Raw genomic sequence first — 17108 nt, forward strand, 5'->3', positions numbered from 1 at the left:
AAAGAACAGAGAAATTTGATAATTCAATACATGTGCAATAAAAAAAAAACATTTTAGAGAGATCCACTCAAAGTTGAGATCCTCCTAGTCTGTCTTTGAGGTGTTTTCTGTTTGAGGTTTCTATACCCCCTCCCATTTTATCACATCAGTTTGGGGGAGTTTTCTTTTGGTTTCTGTCAAGACACATTCTGTGATTAAGCAAGGTATAAATTAATTCTAGAAGTTGTTTTTTTAATGTTTCTTAATGAGAACTTAGACTTTCTTTTTTTCCTTGAAGAATTCACAATTAAAATTAAGACTCTTAATGAAAAGGCCACAGACTCACATACCTGTAGAGGCCAAGCGAGTAAATTGTGAAGCCACTTGGACCAAACAGATGGTAGGAAGTATGAATGCACCATGCAAACCTAATTAAAAAGCCAGTTTGCAATCTCTGCTTTAATCTTTGTGAAGCAATAACTGTTGCAGAAAGTAGTGGATAAAATATTTTAACAGCCTGACCTGTGGTGGCGCAGTGGATAAAGCGTCGACCTGGAAATGCTGAGGTCGCTGGTTCGAAATCCTGGGTTTGCCTGGTCAAGGCACATATGGGAGTTGATGCTTCCTGCTCCTTCCCTCATTTTTTTCTCTCTCTTCCTCTCTCTCTCCTTTCTAAAAAAAATGAATAAATAAAAAGTATTAAAAGAAAAAAAAAATTTTAACAGTAGGCATTTAAAACAGTGATCAGACCCAGCAATTCCACTTCTATGTATATAACCAAAAGAATTGAAAACATGTTCACACAAAAACTTGTTCACAAATGTTCATAAAGACATTATTTATATATTCAAAAAATGGAAACAGCCCAAATGTCCATCAGCTGATTCTTGAGTAAACACAATGTGGTATATCCATACAATCTGGTAATCTTTAAGTTTGAAAAGTAAAGAATTCAGTCTTGTCAATATTTAGTTCTGTAATTTATATATAAAACTGTCATTTATGTCTTTGTGTTGACCAATGGGACTATAATGCAAGCCATATGTGTAATTTAAATTTTGCTAGTAGCCACATTAAAAAAATAAAAACAAATAGTTAATTTTAGTAATGTATTTTATTTAATCCATCCAGTATGGCAAAAATATGATCATTTAATATATAAGCAATAGAAAAAATTATTAATGAAATATTCTCGCTCCTTTTTGCCCCAAGTCTTGGGAATCTGGTGTGTATTTTACACTTGAGCACATGTCCAGTCACACTGGCCACACCACCATCTCTGATCTTGTTCAGGCAACTGTTGTCTCTCATGTGGAAGCAGCACCACGCTTGTTTCCAAGTCTTAACTCACTCCCAAACCCAGCCACACTTAATTTTTTTCTGTTCCACTGGCAGCTAATTGGAAAACAACCCAAAGCTAAATCCCAGACCCCCAAAGCACTACTGACCTGGGAGTGACTGGAGTGTGAGCTAAGCACATGGAGCCCCCAGTCCAGGGGTAGACATCCATCACTAGCCTGAGATTTTAGGGACTACAGGGTTTAAAGCAGGGGTCAGCAAACTACAGTGCAGGCGTGTGTCAGACCATATTTAAAGATCTGTTTATACTTTATTTTCTTATTTTTTAAAATATTTTATTTGTTTATTTTGGGGGGGCTAGAGAGGGAGAGGGTGAAAAGCGTCAACTCGTAGTTGCTTCTCTTTAATTGTTCATTGATTGTTTCTCAGCTGTGCCTTCATTTCTTATTCTTTTTAAATTTCTTTTTTATGCATGTTTTATAATGTATGTTTTATAGTTTATTATTACACAAATATACTTTATGTATTAAAAATTCCTATTTGGGCCCTGACCGGGTAGCTCAGTTAGTTGGAGCATTGTCCTGAAGCACAAAAGTTGCAGGTTCGATCCCTTGTCAGGGCACACACAGGAATGGATTGATGTTTCTGTCTTCTTCTCTCTCTGAAATCAATAAACAAAAATTTTAAATTATTAAAAATTCCTATTTGGGCCCAGTCTGGATGGCTCAGTTGGTTAGAACTTTGTCCCAGTATGCCAGGGTTACAGATTTGATCCCCAGTCAAGGCATGTACAAGGGTCAACCAGTGCATGTATAAATAAGCAGAACCACAAATCGATGTTTCTCTCTCTCTCCCTCCTTCCCTCCCCCTCTCCCTCCTTCTCTCTTAAATCAATGAATTAAAAAAACATGCAAAAATTCCTATTTGGGATGCATGAGCATTTGCTGTGAGTGGCTCAGTTGTAGGGAATTTTGGAGTGTCGTCCTGTTAGATTAGAGCAGTGGTAGTCCACCTGGTCCCTACCGCCCACTAGTGGGCGTTCCAGCTTTCATGGTGGGCTGTAGCGGAGCAATCAAACTATAAATAAAAAGATAGACTTAACTATAGTAAGTTGTTTTATAAAGATTTATTCTGCCAAACTTAGCGAAAATCGACATAAAGTACTTGGTAAGTAATTATTATTATATGCTTTAACTTCCTGTAACTCTGCTTTATAAATTTTATAAAGAAAAGTTACTTTCCTACTTTATAAATCACCATTACTGTGGAACCAGTGGGCGGTTAGAAAATGTTACTACTGACAGAGATACAAAAGTGGGCGGTAGGTATAAAAAGGTTGACCATGCCTGGACTAGAGGAACGAGAGAGGGAAGACTGGGGCTGGGCATGTGTGAGTCAGCTGCTTGTTTGGGTTTCATCTTGATGGTGCTGAGGCCTGTGGGACTGAGTTGAGCCACAGAAGAAGACGTGGCTGGTTATTTAAGCTGTGGTCTTCGCAAAGAGCTGATAGTGATAGCTAGCAGGAGCATCTGATTTTGTCAGTTCTTGGTCTGTTGAATCAGCCAGACACTTTTCCATGGGTTCAAGACAACAGTCATCAAGACACTTGGAGCGTCCCAACTTGACTCCTGGTGCACTCTCCCCATCTCCGAGCATGCCATTTTGGTCCCCACTAAGGGGGCAATGATCACTTCTACAACACCCTGTTCCAAATGAAGACTATATAAGATAGTACTGTACTCTATTCAACCATCAACTTTCAAATGATCTTTGTGTAGTCTACTCAGGGTAGGTCTTGCTACCACAATTCTCAAATTGACTTTCTGGTGTAGTCTTTCTTGAAATTGTAAAGTGTTGAAATAACCTCTTTGGAAAGGAAAATTACTAATATTCTGGTAACAGTCGAACATTAAGCTCCCAAAAGCTTATGTATTTTTAATGTTGAGTGTCTGGAATAGCCACTTTGAATATTCATGTACAGTCATGTTTATTTTCTCCTTTCTCAAATGTGTACACATTGGAGGAGTTTGTTTTACTTTGAATTTAATGGTTTTCAAAAAGTTAAAAGGATGCCTTTTTCCTGTGCAAGAACCTGAAGCTTACAAAGATATTTCTAAGCCAACAAAGCCAGTTGGTTTAAGAATCTTCATCTTACTCCTCATTCTTCTAGCATTTAATGAAAACTCATTTTAATTTATGAGTTCCAGGATAGAGACAGCTGTAGTTTTAAGGAGCTTGCCTGTGAGAGAAAGAAGGGACATGGATTTTGAACACAGATAATGTACTTGTGGAGAAGAGGATGAGGAAGGGGACTTACTCTCCCAGTACCCTGAGCAGCTGTCTTCTCTTCTGTCCCCAGACAAGGAATATTTCTAAGAATCACATGAGTCAGTTGGCTTTAAAGCAGTTCTGAACCCAGGCCTTGTTTTGTTACTTTGGGAAAATGTTTGAGACCCTCTAGAACGTCACAATTTTCTAACTTCATCTTTCTTTATTTTTTTGGACACCAGCAGTTTAGGCCTAGTCACAGGGTGTTGATTGTAATTTATTTATAACTATACCCTTCTGGCTTACCATTCTGATATGTCCGGTTTTATTTTGGCTAAACTCCTATGATGTTTCTGTATTAATCATGAATTGAGACCAGGCTGCCTTAATCATTGACCCCAGTCATGGGACCACTGAACACGTCAGGATATGTCTTAGTGGACAAGAAATGGGGAGTAATGTGGCTTATAAAGCAGCTAACCCTGACACGCTCGTAGAATAAAAGAATCTAAGAACTGAATGTAAGTTCAAAAGTAAATCTTTTTGAATGGCAGAGTTAACAATGGAAGTTACCATAGGTTCACTTTGAATCAGCTTTTAAAATCTGTTATCTTCAACCTAAGAATAAGGTACACAGTCATGCAAGCCTGCATCTCTGTATCTTTTGATTTGATTTATTCTTGAATTTAAGGAAAGCCATTTGTAAGCTTAAGGGACTTTTTATTCAGTTACACTGTTATGAGCTGTTTTCCTGGGGTCACCCTAAGGGCAACAAGACAACTGTCATTTACCAGGCAGATGCTATTTTCCAAGTAGTGTCCATGCAGACCACTAAACACTTTTTTCTTACGTGTCTCCTCTGCACCCCTTTCCCCCGCCGATGTCACAGGATGACGAGGATGACAGTGTGGGCACCGAGATGAAGGTCCTACGGGGACACTGTGGACCAGTGTACAGCACACGGTTCCTCGCCGACAGCTCAGGGTTGCTCTCTTGTTCCGAAGACATGTCCATCAGGTACTGGGACCTCGGGAGTTTCACCAACACTGTGTTGTACCAAGGACATGCCTACCCTGTCTGGGACCTGGACATCAGCCCATATAGCCTGTACTTCGCCAGCGGGTCCCATGACCGCACCGCAAGGCTGTGGTCATTTGATCGGACGTACCCACTGAGGATATATGCAGGACACCTGGCAGATGTGGACTGTGTTAGATTCCATCCTAATTCAAACTACTTGGCTACAGGCTCAACCGACAAGACTGTCCGGCTATGGAGTGCTCAGCAGGGGAACTCGGTGAGGCTCTTCACGGGCCACCGTGGCCCTGTGCTTGCTCTTGCCTTTTCTCCCAACGGTAAGTACCTGGCATCCGCTGGTGAGGACCAACGGTTGAAGTTATGGGACTTGGCCTCTGGGACCCTTTACAAAGAGTTGAGAGGCCACACGGACAATATCACTAGCCTCACCTTCAGTCCAGACAGCAGCTTGGTCGCCTCTGCGTCCATGGATAACTCAGTGCGCGTCTGGGACATTAGGAACACCTACTGCAGCGCGGCAGCTGACGGCTCCTCTGGTGAGCTCGTGGGTGTGTACACCGGGCAGGTGAGCAACGTGCTCAGTGTGCAGTTCATGGCCTGCAACCTTCTCCTAGTGACTGGAATCACACAAGAAAATCAGGAACATTGATTTTTTTTTTTTTTTGTTCTTTTAACGGACTGGGGCAGCAGTGGAGCAGAGCCTCCAGGTCGCAAGTCTTATGATGGAATCACTGACTGACTGTGAAAGACTCCCCACTTCTCCCCGTCTCCCATGCAGACATCCTGAGCATGTCACCCCTTCCCTCAGCCCCCACGTGTCGAAGGACCAGTGGGGGGGGGGCGCACAGGTGGTGATTAGTGTACCTGAGATCACGAATGGAGATGCTCTGGAGGTCAGATGGCAAGCTCTTACAAAGATCCTGCTGTGTCTTTGTGCGAGCACCTTCATGTCTGTCTCCTTTTCCCCTTTGTGAAATCACGATGTGCTGACTTGGCCAGGTGCTGCGCTTGTCCGAGGACAGCTGCAGGGGCTCCCAGGGGGAGCCATGCTGCAGGGTCACGTGTCATCAGTCACCAGGCGGAAGGGGATCTTCACTGGTGTTAGAATGCAGGGCGGGGGACAAGGAAGAGGGGCAAGGATCATCCTGGAGAAAGTCTTTCCTTTCCCGTAATTACAGAGAACAGGATTTTTTATTATTGTTATTAAAATTATAGTAATTATTATTGAGAAGAGGAAACCTAGCACTGGCAGGGCCTTCTCTGCTCTCATCCTTCAGGTCTGACTCCTGGCACTGGCTGTGATACTCGGTATTTTGAGGTTCAGGGAATTCAGAGAATCTGGTAGCACAGTGTACTGTGAGAAAGGGAAGATTCCAGGGGACACATTGGTTACACCCTTGGACATGTTGCTAGCAGTGGGTGGGTGGATCTGAGTGAGAAGCCCTGGGCTCTGGATGATGGTGGGGAAGAGTCTTGTCATGGCTGCACTTCTGGGAACAATTCTCTCCCCTGAAAGGACAGATTGTCATAAAGAAATGATTTGAGGTGATAAGTCAAAGATAGAATTAGAAAATGTTGAATTACACAATGAGCATTTATTCAGAGGGTGGCTTTTTGGTCTTTCTTTGAGATCATTGGCTCCCACCTCCTGCATTGCAGCGGCAGTTCAACAAACACTTTGTGAAACAAATTGTAAGTACATATGCACGCATATAAAACTATGCTTTGAGGATAAGGCGAGTTCTAATTTGTGGAAAAAGGATTAAATATTTCTGTTTTCTGAAAAGGATTATTTTGTATTTTGTTTTCTATTAAAATGTATTTAGTTTCAAAAAAAAAAAAAGGTGTTGGCATCTCATTTAAACTGTGAGGAGAGGTGGGTGTGTGGCCCTTCCTGTGGTGACAGGCAGCTCACCTCTCTTCAGGGTAACAGCTAGTTATGTAGGCCAGCCTAGCCAAAAGGAGGTACATTCTTACCTGCTTCTGTATTTTGTTCAGCTCACTTAGAATCATGATTCCTTGGCATTCTCATGGATTATTGATAGCATTTAATACTGTTGATATATCCAAGATTGCCAGTTGCTTACCAGAGACAGCATATCTTTTGCCATGTAAGATTCTTCTTCCAGTTTTCTTTAAAGACCCTATTATGAAATCACTAACGGGCATAAGGACTGTGTTATTTAATTAACTCAAACTTATTTATCAAACAATTCCAGATAACAGATTCATTCAAAGATTTAAATGATGCCAGAACTTTAAAAATGTACTTTGATTCATCATTTTCTGGCAAGGACACCAGAATTATCAGGAAATTAAATGAGAGGACTCTGGAATTCTGTGCCAAAAATCTTTTTTACTTGAGCCTAAGGTACTAAATAATAGGAAATGTTTCTTATAGATAAAAATATATATTTGAGACATTGTAAAAAGGATCCTTTGGCAGTGTCCCCTTCCATGTGGTTAATAGGAGAAGCTTGGAATTCAAATGTATTCTTATCTATAATTGAATTCTTAAGTTTGATTGGTGTATTGCTAGAAATGATGAAATTCATAAATTGGTCTGAATTATTCTCAGAAGTGGGAATATTGCTGATTTGGAAGGTTTTTATATTTATTTTTAACATAGGATTTCTTTGATTAAACATGAATGTACCAGGTTGGTCAGTCTTCACATTATTGATCGTGTATATACTTTGTGATTTCAATTGAAACTCTTAATGATCTGGGTTTTTTACCATTTTTTTTTTCGTGAACTAATTTTAATGTGAGTAGTTGAACTTTATAAAATGCCCCTCAAAACTTCCCAAAAATCTTAGAAATATTATAAGGGGTGTGTGTGTGTGTATATATGTTTCTGTCCACAAGGGTGTGCAAAGGATGGTTATCCCTGCCGGTTGCTCTCTTGCATTGTTGTATTTTATCTTCAGAGCAGTCCTATGATGTGGACAGGACTGATGATGTTACCATTTTGTATTTGAAATACCGAAAGTATAGAAAAGCTGTATTATTTATTTTTTGGAATAAAGAAACTTTAGAATATTTAGTTATTTTGAGCCACAGTGATAAATCTCTGTGATGTATAGAAGGTGGGGGGAAAACAGCTGAAATTTTTTAGATTGGCAGGCTCAGAAAATATGACTGTAATTTTGATTTAATCATAGACTGGCCAAAGAAAGAAAGAAAATTAGGATAAAGGAAAATAAAGAATACAGACAAAACAGGAACCAAAATTTTTCAATTCAAGGTCCAGCCTCTAAGGAACATGATTACTAGCTTTTAATTTGTTTTTATTTTGTGTATTAAAAATGTCTTGGCTGGTATAAAAAAAAAAGTGAGTTTGCAGGCTTCTCATTTTGCTATTGCCCAGATTGGTATTTAAGTATATGGATTAAAAACATAGTCTTTATTTTAACTTGGCTTTCAGTTACATGTTTTAGAAAAGCATCCATTAAATCTATGCTGAGCCCCCACCCAAAATCATATTACCAACACATACATAGCAGCCAGATGAAACTGCTTTGTGGTAAATAGAATCTTCACTATAGAATTTAAGGAATGCAAATATTCCTTGTCAGTTTGACCCGTTAAAGCAGTGGTCCCCAACCTTTTTTGGGTCACAGACCAGTTTAATGTCAGAAAATATTTTCATGGACCAGCCTTTAGGGTGGGATGGATAAATGTATCACGTGGCCGAGACAAGTGTCAAGAGGGAGTCTTAGACGGATGTAACAGAGGGAATCTGGTCATTTTTAAAAAAACAATACATCGTTCAAACTTAAATATAAATAAAACAGAAATAATGTAAGTTAGTTATTCTTTCTCTTTGAACTGGTACCAAATGGCCCACGAACCGGTACTGGTCTGTGGCCCGGGGGTTGGGGACCACTGCGTTAAAGGACAAATTGGATAATTTCATATGATTGATATTCCTAAAAAATATTTCTATATTAAATATGTGTCTGTTATTATAGTGGGTGGAAATACAGTGGTAAGCAAAACTTATATAGTCCATTGGTTGCATTATAGTTTAGAGTGAGAGGCAGATATTAATCAAATAATGCCAAATATGAGAGACAAGATGGCGCTGGAGTAGGCGGACGTACCAACAACCACCTCCCAGAACCAAATAATGCCAAATATTGCAAACACTAGCAATTGCTATATAAGATGCTATGGGATCTAATTTAGACTTAACATTCAGAGAAAGCCTCCCTGAAGAAATAATTAAGCTGAGACCTGGAGGGTAAATAGGATTTAACCGGGCAGAGTTGGGGAAAGAATGGTCCAGATCCCCAAATGGGAAGAACCTGTACATTCAGAGAAATCCACTGGGCTAAGCACTGTGGGTAAGGAACAATAGCATGATAGGGATTTGGACAATTGCAGTGCTCTGGGCACTGTCTGGAATTTGGCTTTTATCCCAGGTGGGATAGAAGACATTGAAGGGTGTAGAACAGAAAAGTGATGCAGTCCTGTTCCCACCTTGATATCACTGGCAACAGGAAGACATAGACACACACTTCAACATCAGGATAACTAAGCAACATTTGTTGAGCCCAGTCTGTGCCAAGCATGGTGGGGCACAGCAGAAAGATGGAAGCCAGCTGCCAAATGGTGAGCTGCCTTGTGGAGGGGCCCCTTGGGCCGTGAACTGAAAATGGCCACCAACCTACAGCCTGTGAGGACCTGAATCCTCCCAACAACCACACAAATGAGCCTGGATAGAGATTCTGCCACAGTCAGGCCATCAGATAAGACTGCAGCCCTGGTTGACATCTCCATTGCGGACTCCTGATCAACCTCGAGACAGGCACCCAGCAACGTCTGCCCGATTCCCAAATCAGGAACTGGGAGATATTAAATGTTGTTTTAAACCATTAATGTTTGGAGTAATTCTTTGTGCAACAATAGATAATTTAGCCCACTTATCTTCATAGTTTATTCTTTTAATTGCCACATTATAGAAAATGAAATTATTACTGATTTTTTTCAGAATCACTGGCAGCTGTGAGGAACCTATGAAGTGTGTGCGAGTGAGTTTAGACCTGCAGTCATCCAGGGCAGAGATGAGGGTGACAATGGGCTAGACTGGCTACAGTGGAAATGGAGAGAATTGGACAAATCTATGACATGGAACAGACTATCCCTCAGAGCCACTAGAAGAAATCAATGCTCTGCCAACACCTTAATTTCAGGTTTCTGGCCTCCAGAACTCTGAGAGAATAAATGTCCATTGTTTGAATCCACCAAGTTTGTAGTAATTTGTTAAGATAGCCATAGGAAACTAATGCAGACAGCCCACAAGTTATTCTTTTTACCCAGAGGCATTGAGAATTTTTCCTTTATCTTTGAAGTCCAATAATCATTTTATTGTATCATTCTCAACTAGCTGTGGGCTCTTTATTTTCATTAATTAATTAATTTATTTTAGCAAGAGAAAGGGACAGAGATGAGAAGCATCAACTTGTAGTTGCTGCACTTTAGTTATTGATTGATTGCTTCTCATATGTGCCTTGATCAGTGGCTCCAGCTGAGTCAGTGACCCCTTACTCAAGTCAGCAACCATGGGGTCATGTCTATGATTCCATGCTCAAGCTGGCAACCTCGGGGTTTCAAACTCTGGGTCCTCAGCATTCCAGGTTGATACTCTATCCACTGTGCCACCACCTCAGACTCTGTTTCCTATAATACTTATAGCTTCTTGCTGATGAAAACTGCATTCTATATGAATAGTGCTGGTAGTTTGGGGTTGGGTTACAAGATTTCTAGTTCAAGAGTGTCCTCTTTGGTCAAACTAGTAAAGTGCAATTGATTTAAGGGATGGCTTGCTTTTTGAAGGGAGTGCAAAGGATTGCATGGTCTTTGATTTGGGTTCTTACAGGATGCTAAATTTCTCCTTCCTTTTCTCTTTACCACCAAATCTCAGAAAAAACACTTCTTTCTTTATACAATCTCTTTCCCTCTTCCATTTTTGGGGAAATTACCTTGAGTCCTATTTTTTTTTTAAATGAGAGACAGGGAAGGAGATAGGCAAAGCATCAACTTGCGGTTGTGACACCTTAGTTGTTCATTGATTGATTTCTCATATGTGCCTTGACCAGTGGCTCCAGCTGAGTCAGTGACCCCTTATTCAAGCCAGCGACCATGGGGTCATGTCTGATTCCATGCTCAAGCTGGGAGCCCCACATTCAAGCCAGATGAGCCCATGCTGAAGCCGGCAACCTCAGGGTTTCCAACCCAGGTCCTTAGTGTCCCAGGCCTACACTCTATCCATGGTGCCACTGCCTAGTCAGGCAAGTCCTGCTCATTTTAAAGTTATTTTCCTGCAGTCAGTGTTTGATCCACTAGAACTCTTTAAAAACAAACAAAAAACATCTGCATTGTTAAGTTCTCTTTTTTGTGATGTTAGGTGAATTTTAGATCCCCTTTCTTTTTTTCAGTTTTCCTGAGGTCCTTTCCCAGTTCTGTTCAAAGCCTCATGGTGGAAGCTGGAAAGATAGCTCTGGTAGAAATAGGTATTTATTCTATTTACTGGTAATTTGAGGTTTGTAGTTATGTTAGAGGTATGAAACCTGTGTAGTTTTTTGGTTTTTTTATTTGACATAGAGAGAAAGGGACAGATAGGGACAGACAGACAGGAAGGGAGAGATGAGAAGCATCAATTCTTTGTTGCAGCTTCTTAGTTGTTCATTGATTGCTTTCTCTGCTGTGCCTACAGCAGAGCGAATGACCCCTTCTTGCTCAAGCCAGTGACCTTGCTTCAAGTCAGCAACCTTTGGGCTTAAGCCAGTGACCATGGAGTCATGTCTATGATCCCACACTCAAGCCAGTAACCTCGCACTCAACCTGGTGAGCTGTTGCTCAAACCAGATAAGCCGGCGCTCAAGGCTGTGACCTTGGGGTTATAAACCTAGGTCCTCAGCGTCCCAGTCTGACACTATCCACTGCGCCACTGCCTGGTCAGACGAAACTTGTGTGGTTTTGTTTTTTCTGTTACTCCATATAGTTTTGGGAAAAGGAGAGTGTGTGTGTGTGTAAGAGAGAGAGTGTGTGTGTACAAGCCAGAGTGCTGAACCTCTGCATACATTGCACTCAACCTGCCTGAATCATGTTTCTAAGAAATAGAGTTACAGCCTCAGCATCACTGTAAGCACACACAATGAAATTACCTAAAGTGCAGTCCGACTTCAGGGGAATTTACAAAGCACTTCTGTCCCTGGGTCACGCTTCACATCTGTATGCTCCACCTTCAGCCATCACCCTGCCCCCCTGCCCTTGACAACTGGAGCTGCAAACTTGAATTAAGAGAAAAAGAAAAAGAAGGGTCAAAGGACACCACCAGCCCCCAATCAGATCACAGACTGCAAGCCAGGCAGCCTTTTGTTTGCTTCTTGGGCTATTGTTTTCCATGGTCCCCCTCCTGCTGTCCTCATGAGCTCCCTTGTCACCCTTTGAGAGGGACAAGAACCCACAGGTGGGACTGTTCTTGAAGTACTCCCCCAACTGCTCTCAAGTTTCAGTCAAAAAGAAGTCCCCCCTTTTTTTTTCGTATTTTTCTGAAGTTGGAAATGGGGAGGCAGTCAGACAGACTCCGCATGTGCCCAACCGACCAGGATCCTCCCGGCATGCCCACCAGGGGGCAATGCTCCGCCCTTCTGGGGCGTTGCTCTGTTACAACCAGAGCCATTCTAGCACCTGAGGCAGAGGCCATGGAGCCATCCTCAGAGCCCAGGCCAACTTTGCTCCAATGGAGCCTTGGCTGTGTGAGGAGAAGAGAGAGACAGGGAGGAAGGAGAGGGGGTGGTGGAGAAGCAGATGGGCGCTCCTCCTGTGTGCCCTGGCCAGGAATCAAACCCGGAACTCCTGCATGCCAGGCCGACGCTCTACCACTGAGCAAACCGGCCAGGGCAAGAAGTCCTTTTTGAATTCGATACCTGTTGGCCACTAAACCTATTAAAATTCTATTCACTGAGGTTGTACTGCTTGGTGCAATCACACCTCCACCTAGAGCCCTTTCTGTCTTTCTTTGGGCAGGAGTTGAACTTTTGCTTTCATTTGTTGTCTCAGAATTAACATGTGACCTTTCCTTGCTTTGCTGTGGCTTTCTTTTTTAACTATTAACCCACTTACAGCTAAGTGCTTTGCTGCTTTCTTCCCCAAACACACCTTAGAGCAGCGGTTCTCAGCCTGTGGGTCGCAGGTTTCTGATGGCTTTAGGCGACCCCTGTGTTTTGGTCATTCGACCCCCACCGGGGTCGCGACCCACAGGTTGAAAACTGCTGCCTTAGAGCATTTCTTGCCCTTTTTAGTTGTCAAAAATTTTTATTGTAATTTCTAAAAAGGCAGTGAGAAGTTGTCTTTATATTCAAGTGGGAATATGTGATTGTTTTGCATTACTATGACTTCTTCCAATTATATATACACATATATGTGTGTATGTGTGTGTACACATATATATACACATACACATATATATATGTAGTGCAGGTCTATTTTATTATGACTATGTAAGTCCAGATGATCCTTCTCCCAATATTTATTCCTTACTCCATTCCCCCACTGTATTTTTTAAATAGCCATGAACATTTTCTTTATATTTTATGCTAGTAAATAATTCTCATCTCATATATGATAGCTAGCTGGGATTTTTTATTTTAAACATGACAATTTTGTTGGGGATAAGTATTGTCAGATGATTATAGGACTGATTTTTAGAAATGCAAACAGCACAGAGAGGTTTGTTTGTTTTTATTGGTTAGTTTCTAATTTGCTACACACGAGTTACTTTTTTGTTGACTCCAGGCTCCAGAGAGCACTGCATGAAAAAGCCTGGTGGACATCATTCCAGGGAAGCTCAGAAGGCCAGGGCCAGTCCTGCCTTTCCCAGACCTTGCAGCAGCAATAGTTTTCTGAAAAGTGGGAAAGAGAAAGTAAGAAGGTTACATTTGAGTTAAAATTGTTACTTTATCTCCAGGGTGAAGAAGAGCATTCTTCCACACTGCTGCTGCTGGGCTCAAAAGGGAGGCAACATGGTGTGTAGAGTATGAAGTACGTACTACCTCCCTTTTCAGATGTCACCTAACAAAATTCCTCCCAGAAGGAACACACCTACTCACAAGTCAGTGGTGTCAATTTTAACCCATAATCTATACCCTATATTCTATAGTTTAGATACCAATGAGAAACTAATCTAAGCAGTGGTTAAGTAGGGGTACTCCATGCCTGCCTGGATCTAAGAGGTTCAATTCATAGGATGGCATGCCTGCTGCTCATTTCACGGGAACATTTATACCTCGATTTAATTCCACACTATCTATTATTGGTACTTCCCCTCAAAAATTCTACTTTTTACCTACCAGGGGCCCAAGTAGGGTGAGGTAAGTAAGGCATTCTCCTGGGGGTGAAATTTAAGGAGACCCTAAAAAGTCTCAGTAATCAAGTAAATAATATTTTAATGCAAAAATTTTACAAACCAAATGGGCAAGCTAGATCAGCTGCTGCCTGCCTTTGTAAATAAGGTTTTCAGTGCTGAAATTAGAGTGAGAAAAGAGAGGCAGGATTGTGCACATTCAGGGGGAGGATCCTACCTACATTTGAAATTTCAATATAGTGCTCATCATGAATTTTCTTTGCACTTTGCATTAAAATACTTATCCTGAGGGGTGGTGACCAGACATTAAAATATACAGATCATGTATTAATGAATAGCACACCAGAAACCTATATAATTTTATTAACCAATGTCACCCCAATAAAAATTAAAAATTTTTAATAATTTATCTTGATTATTTAGGGGTCCCCCTCCCTCCACGAATCCGTAAATCTTGCAATTGAAACAAGTGCCTTTAACTAGCCTCACCCTAGTCCCCGGTCCTGAAAAATAGTTAGCAGTCAACAAAAAGCTACCCACCGTCCTCAACCACAACTCTTAAATAAATCAGGCTGGTCCTCTGACCATCCATCAGCGAACAGCTACTCCGACCATGACGTTGCCTTGTGTCCTAGTGAGTTTTAAGAGTCTCTCCTCCCGCTTTCCAAGCACGTGTATTAAAATACAGAGCACTGTAAGCAGCCGAAGGGCCTCGACCACGTGTGTTTTTGCACTTCGGTTCACGTTATAAACTGATCTCAGTCTCTTCTCAAAGTTATCTAAATGTCACTCTTCGCCAACCAACTCCTCCACAGCGCTTTTCAGAACTGAACTGACCTGCAGCAACGTTCTCTCCGGAGTGTTTCTACGCCTCAGCCCTGGGCTCAGCACCTGGACGTGAAGTGTCAGTACCCGTCCGGGCCGGAGTCGCCCGGGCCGCGGACAGGTACCACGCCCTATTCAGCTTGCTGTCTTGCTGCCACATCCTTGCGCCGGGCATCGTGTAATCGCGTCTGCGCGCTCCGCCGAGTCCACCGGCGTGAAAAAGGGCTCGCGCCGCACCCAGGTTCTGACGGGAGGAGAGTGAGAAGCGCGAAAAAGCTCCCGCGCGCCGGGGCGCAGGCGCTGCAGTCCTCTGAGCTTTAATCCACCTCCTTTCTGACAGCTCCGGCGGTTTGCCTGGCGCTGGGCTGCCCAGTGGGGGGCGCAACGAGGAGGGCGCCCGAGGCAAGTTTGGGCTCTCTAGAGGGCGTGTGCGGACGGAGGGGCGCGGCCCCGGGGCGGGCGCGTGGGGGCGCGGGCTTGATGGAGCGAGTGACGGCAGGTGACAGCGGGCGCGGCGGGACGGCAGGCGGCGCCGAGTGCACGTCCTCCGCTCGGCCGGGCCGGCAAGGTCCTCGGGCTCTGCGCGCGCCGGGCCGGACGGGCTGAGACAGAGCGCTCTGACGCGGCGCCATGCGCAGCCCCGCTACTTGGCCGCTGCGGCTGCTCGTGAGGCAGGGCCCGCTCGCCCGCGCATGGACACCCGCCGCCCGCGCGCTCGTGTCCCGGCCGCAGCCGGCCGGCCTGGGGCCGCTGCGGCTTTGGGGAGCGGGGCCGGGACTCCTCGGGGGCGCGGGCGCCGGGCGAAGCCAGCGGCGCTGGGCGAGCAGCTGCCCGGTTGGGGGTCCCGGCGGCCCCAGCGGCGGGGCGGGTCTCGCGCGGCTCCTGGGGCTGTGGGCGCGGCCCCCCCGCGCCTGCAGGTGCGGAGCACTCGCGGGGCCCGCAGGCCTCCGGCTCCCGCGCGCGGTGTTTCCTGGCGGCTTCGCCGTCGTCGCCTGCGCGGGGGGCGAGGCCTGGCGGCGCGGGCCGGTGTCGCCTGCGGCCACCGCTCGTAAGGACGACTCAAGGCTGCGCCCGGCGGCGACCGGGCGCCCTGAGGCCCTGAAGCTCCTGGGGCTGGCGTATCCCGAGCGCCGGCGGTTGGCAAGTACGGCCCTTCCCGTCCTCTTCCTGCCCTTCTGCCTGCAGGGCAGCTTACTAGCACATGGTCCCGGGGCCACCAAGAGGGCACTGTGGGGGCGGCAGAGACCCGAGGCCGCTTGCCCAGCGTGGGGAGGGAGGGGGATGGCCTGTTACCTGCGGGTTTGTAGCGAGCGGTTCTGGACCTCACAGTAGAATTATTAAGCCTTTCAGGTTAGCTGGGCACCTGTTTGGGTCTTTTCCTCCGCCAGCGTTCTCAGAATCAGCTGGGTTTAATATTTTTCCATCTCTTATTTTCAGAAATTAACTCTAGCCAGAAGCATACCGATTTTATATTATGCAGGTATACTAATTTTTAGAACATTATTTGCTTTAAGCAAGTTTCTTAAGCACTCAATATTTTTGCTAAGCGAAGCAAGAACAAGCTACACCTTTCTGATTTGTCTCGGTGTTTTTGCCTCTTGAGTGGGAAGTTCCTTTGCTCTTTTCAGAGTAAGTAACCTGGGCTGGATTATTGGTCTGTAAACTCCAAAAGTTTTGAGAAACTAGATTACAACCCAAATAAATGAGTCATTTCTAAAAGAAAATGAAAGTTTTATAAACCAAGTCCAGATAGACGATTTTCTAGAGCTCCTCATTTTTAGTCGTAATTAGAGAAATCTTTAAGTGCAAGTTTTTCCGGTTTCTCTAAACTTCGTTTCTTTCGTTACATACTCGGCCCTGAAGTCACGCTGGTGAGCTGGAGGAAGCATGGTTTCTGCTCCTGCTGGGGCTTCCAGCTTAGTGCGGGGAGAAACATGAATGAAATTATCATGTTACTAGAGAGAAAACTGCATCTGTGGTAAAGGCTTGGAAAGAGGGCCTGTGAGGCTGTCAGTTGCAGCAACGGAAACCAGGGAGGATCCCACCTTCTTTGCAAGGAAACCAGTGCCTTACCGAGGAGACTCCTGGAGAGTGGTTTGTGATTTGGGATGCTTAGTGTTTTGGAGGAGGAACATTTTACCTCTCACTGACCAGTAAAGTTTAGGGGGAGTCTTGGTATCAGTGAGGCATAGAGAGAATTATTTCATCTCTTGGTTGTATGTAGATTTTAATGGAAATGAAAATTTTTTTTTCTTTTAAAAGAATATTTTGAAGTTAGGACCTCTCGTGAATTGAGCTGCTTAAGAGAGTGGCTGTGTCGGGTTCC

General features: G+C 43.8%; 2 protein-coding genes and 2 long non-coding RNA genes across 8 annotated transcripts in view; 2 read left to right on the plus strand and 2 right to left on the minus strand.

The window, feature by feature from the left end:
• The window catches only part of TAF5L (TATA-box binding protein associated factor 5 like), a 42138-nt gene extending 34876 nt beyond the window's left edge, over positions 1 to 7262 (plus strand). For all 5 annotated transcript variants that reach the window (XM_066235021.1, XM_066235028.1, XM_066235037.1 and 2 more), the window contains one exon: positions 4436 to 7262. In XM_066235021.1, coding sequence (XP_066091118.1) covers positions 4436 to 5233 — 798 coding nt within the window. In that variant the 3' untranslated portion in view covers positions 5234 to 7262. The remainder of the gene's footprint in view (positions 1 to 4435) is intronic.
• LOC136308019 (uncharacterized) overlaps positions 1 to 17108 on the minus strand; it is a 172941-nt gene that overhangs the window by 4955 nt on the left and 150878 nt on the right. The window lies entirely within an intron of this gene.
• On the minus strand, positions 13321 to 15179 carry LOC136308015 (uncharacterized). The gene is made up of 2 exons (XR_010726033.1): positions 14795 to 15179; positions 13321 to 13496 (listed from the first exon to the last, which is right to left on the minus strand). It is a non-coding gene; the product is annotated as an uncharacterized lncRNA (long non-coding RNA).
• Positions 15229 to 17108, plus strand: part of ABCB10 (ATP binding cassette subfamily B member 10) — a 34256-nt gene continuing 32376 nt past the window's right edge. Inside the window, exon 1 of the mRNA XM_066235012.1 lies at positions 15229 to 15926. Coding sequence (XP_066091109.1) covers positions 15413 to 15926 — 514 coding nt within the window. The 5' untranslated portion in view covers positions 15229 to 15412. The remainder of the gene's footprint in view (positions 15927 to 17108) is intronic.

Source organism: Saccopteryx bilineata, chromosome 1 (assembly GCF_036850765.1).
Source record: "Saccopteryx bilineata isolate mSacBil1 chromosome 1, mSacBil1_pri_phased_curated, whole genome shotgun sequence".
Lineage (NCBI taxonomy): Eukaryota > Metazoa > Chordata > Mammalia > Chiroptera > Emballonuridae > Saccopteryx > Saccopteryx bilineata.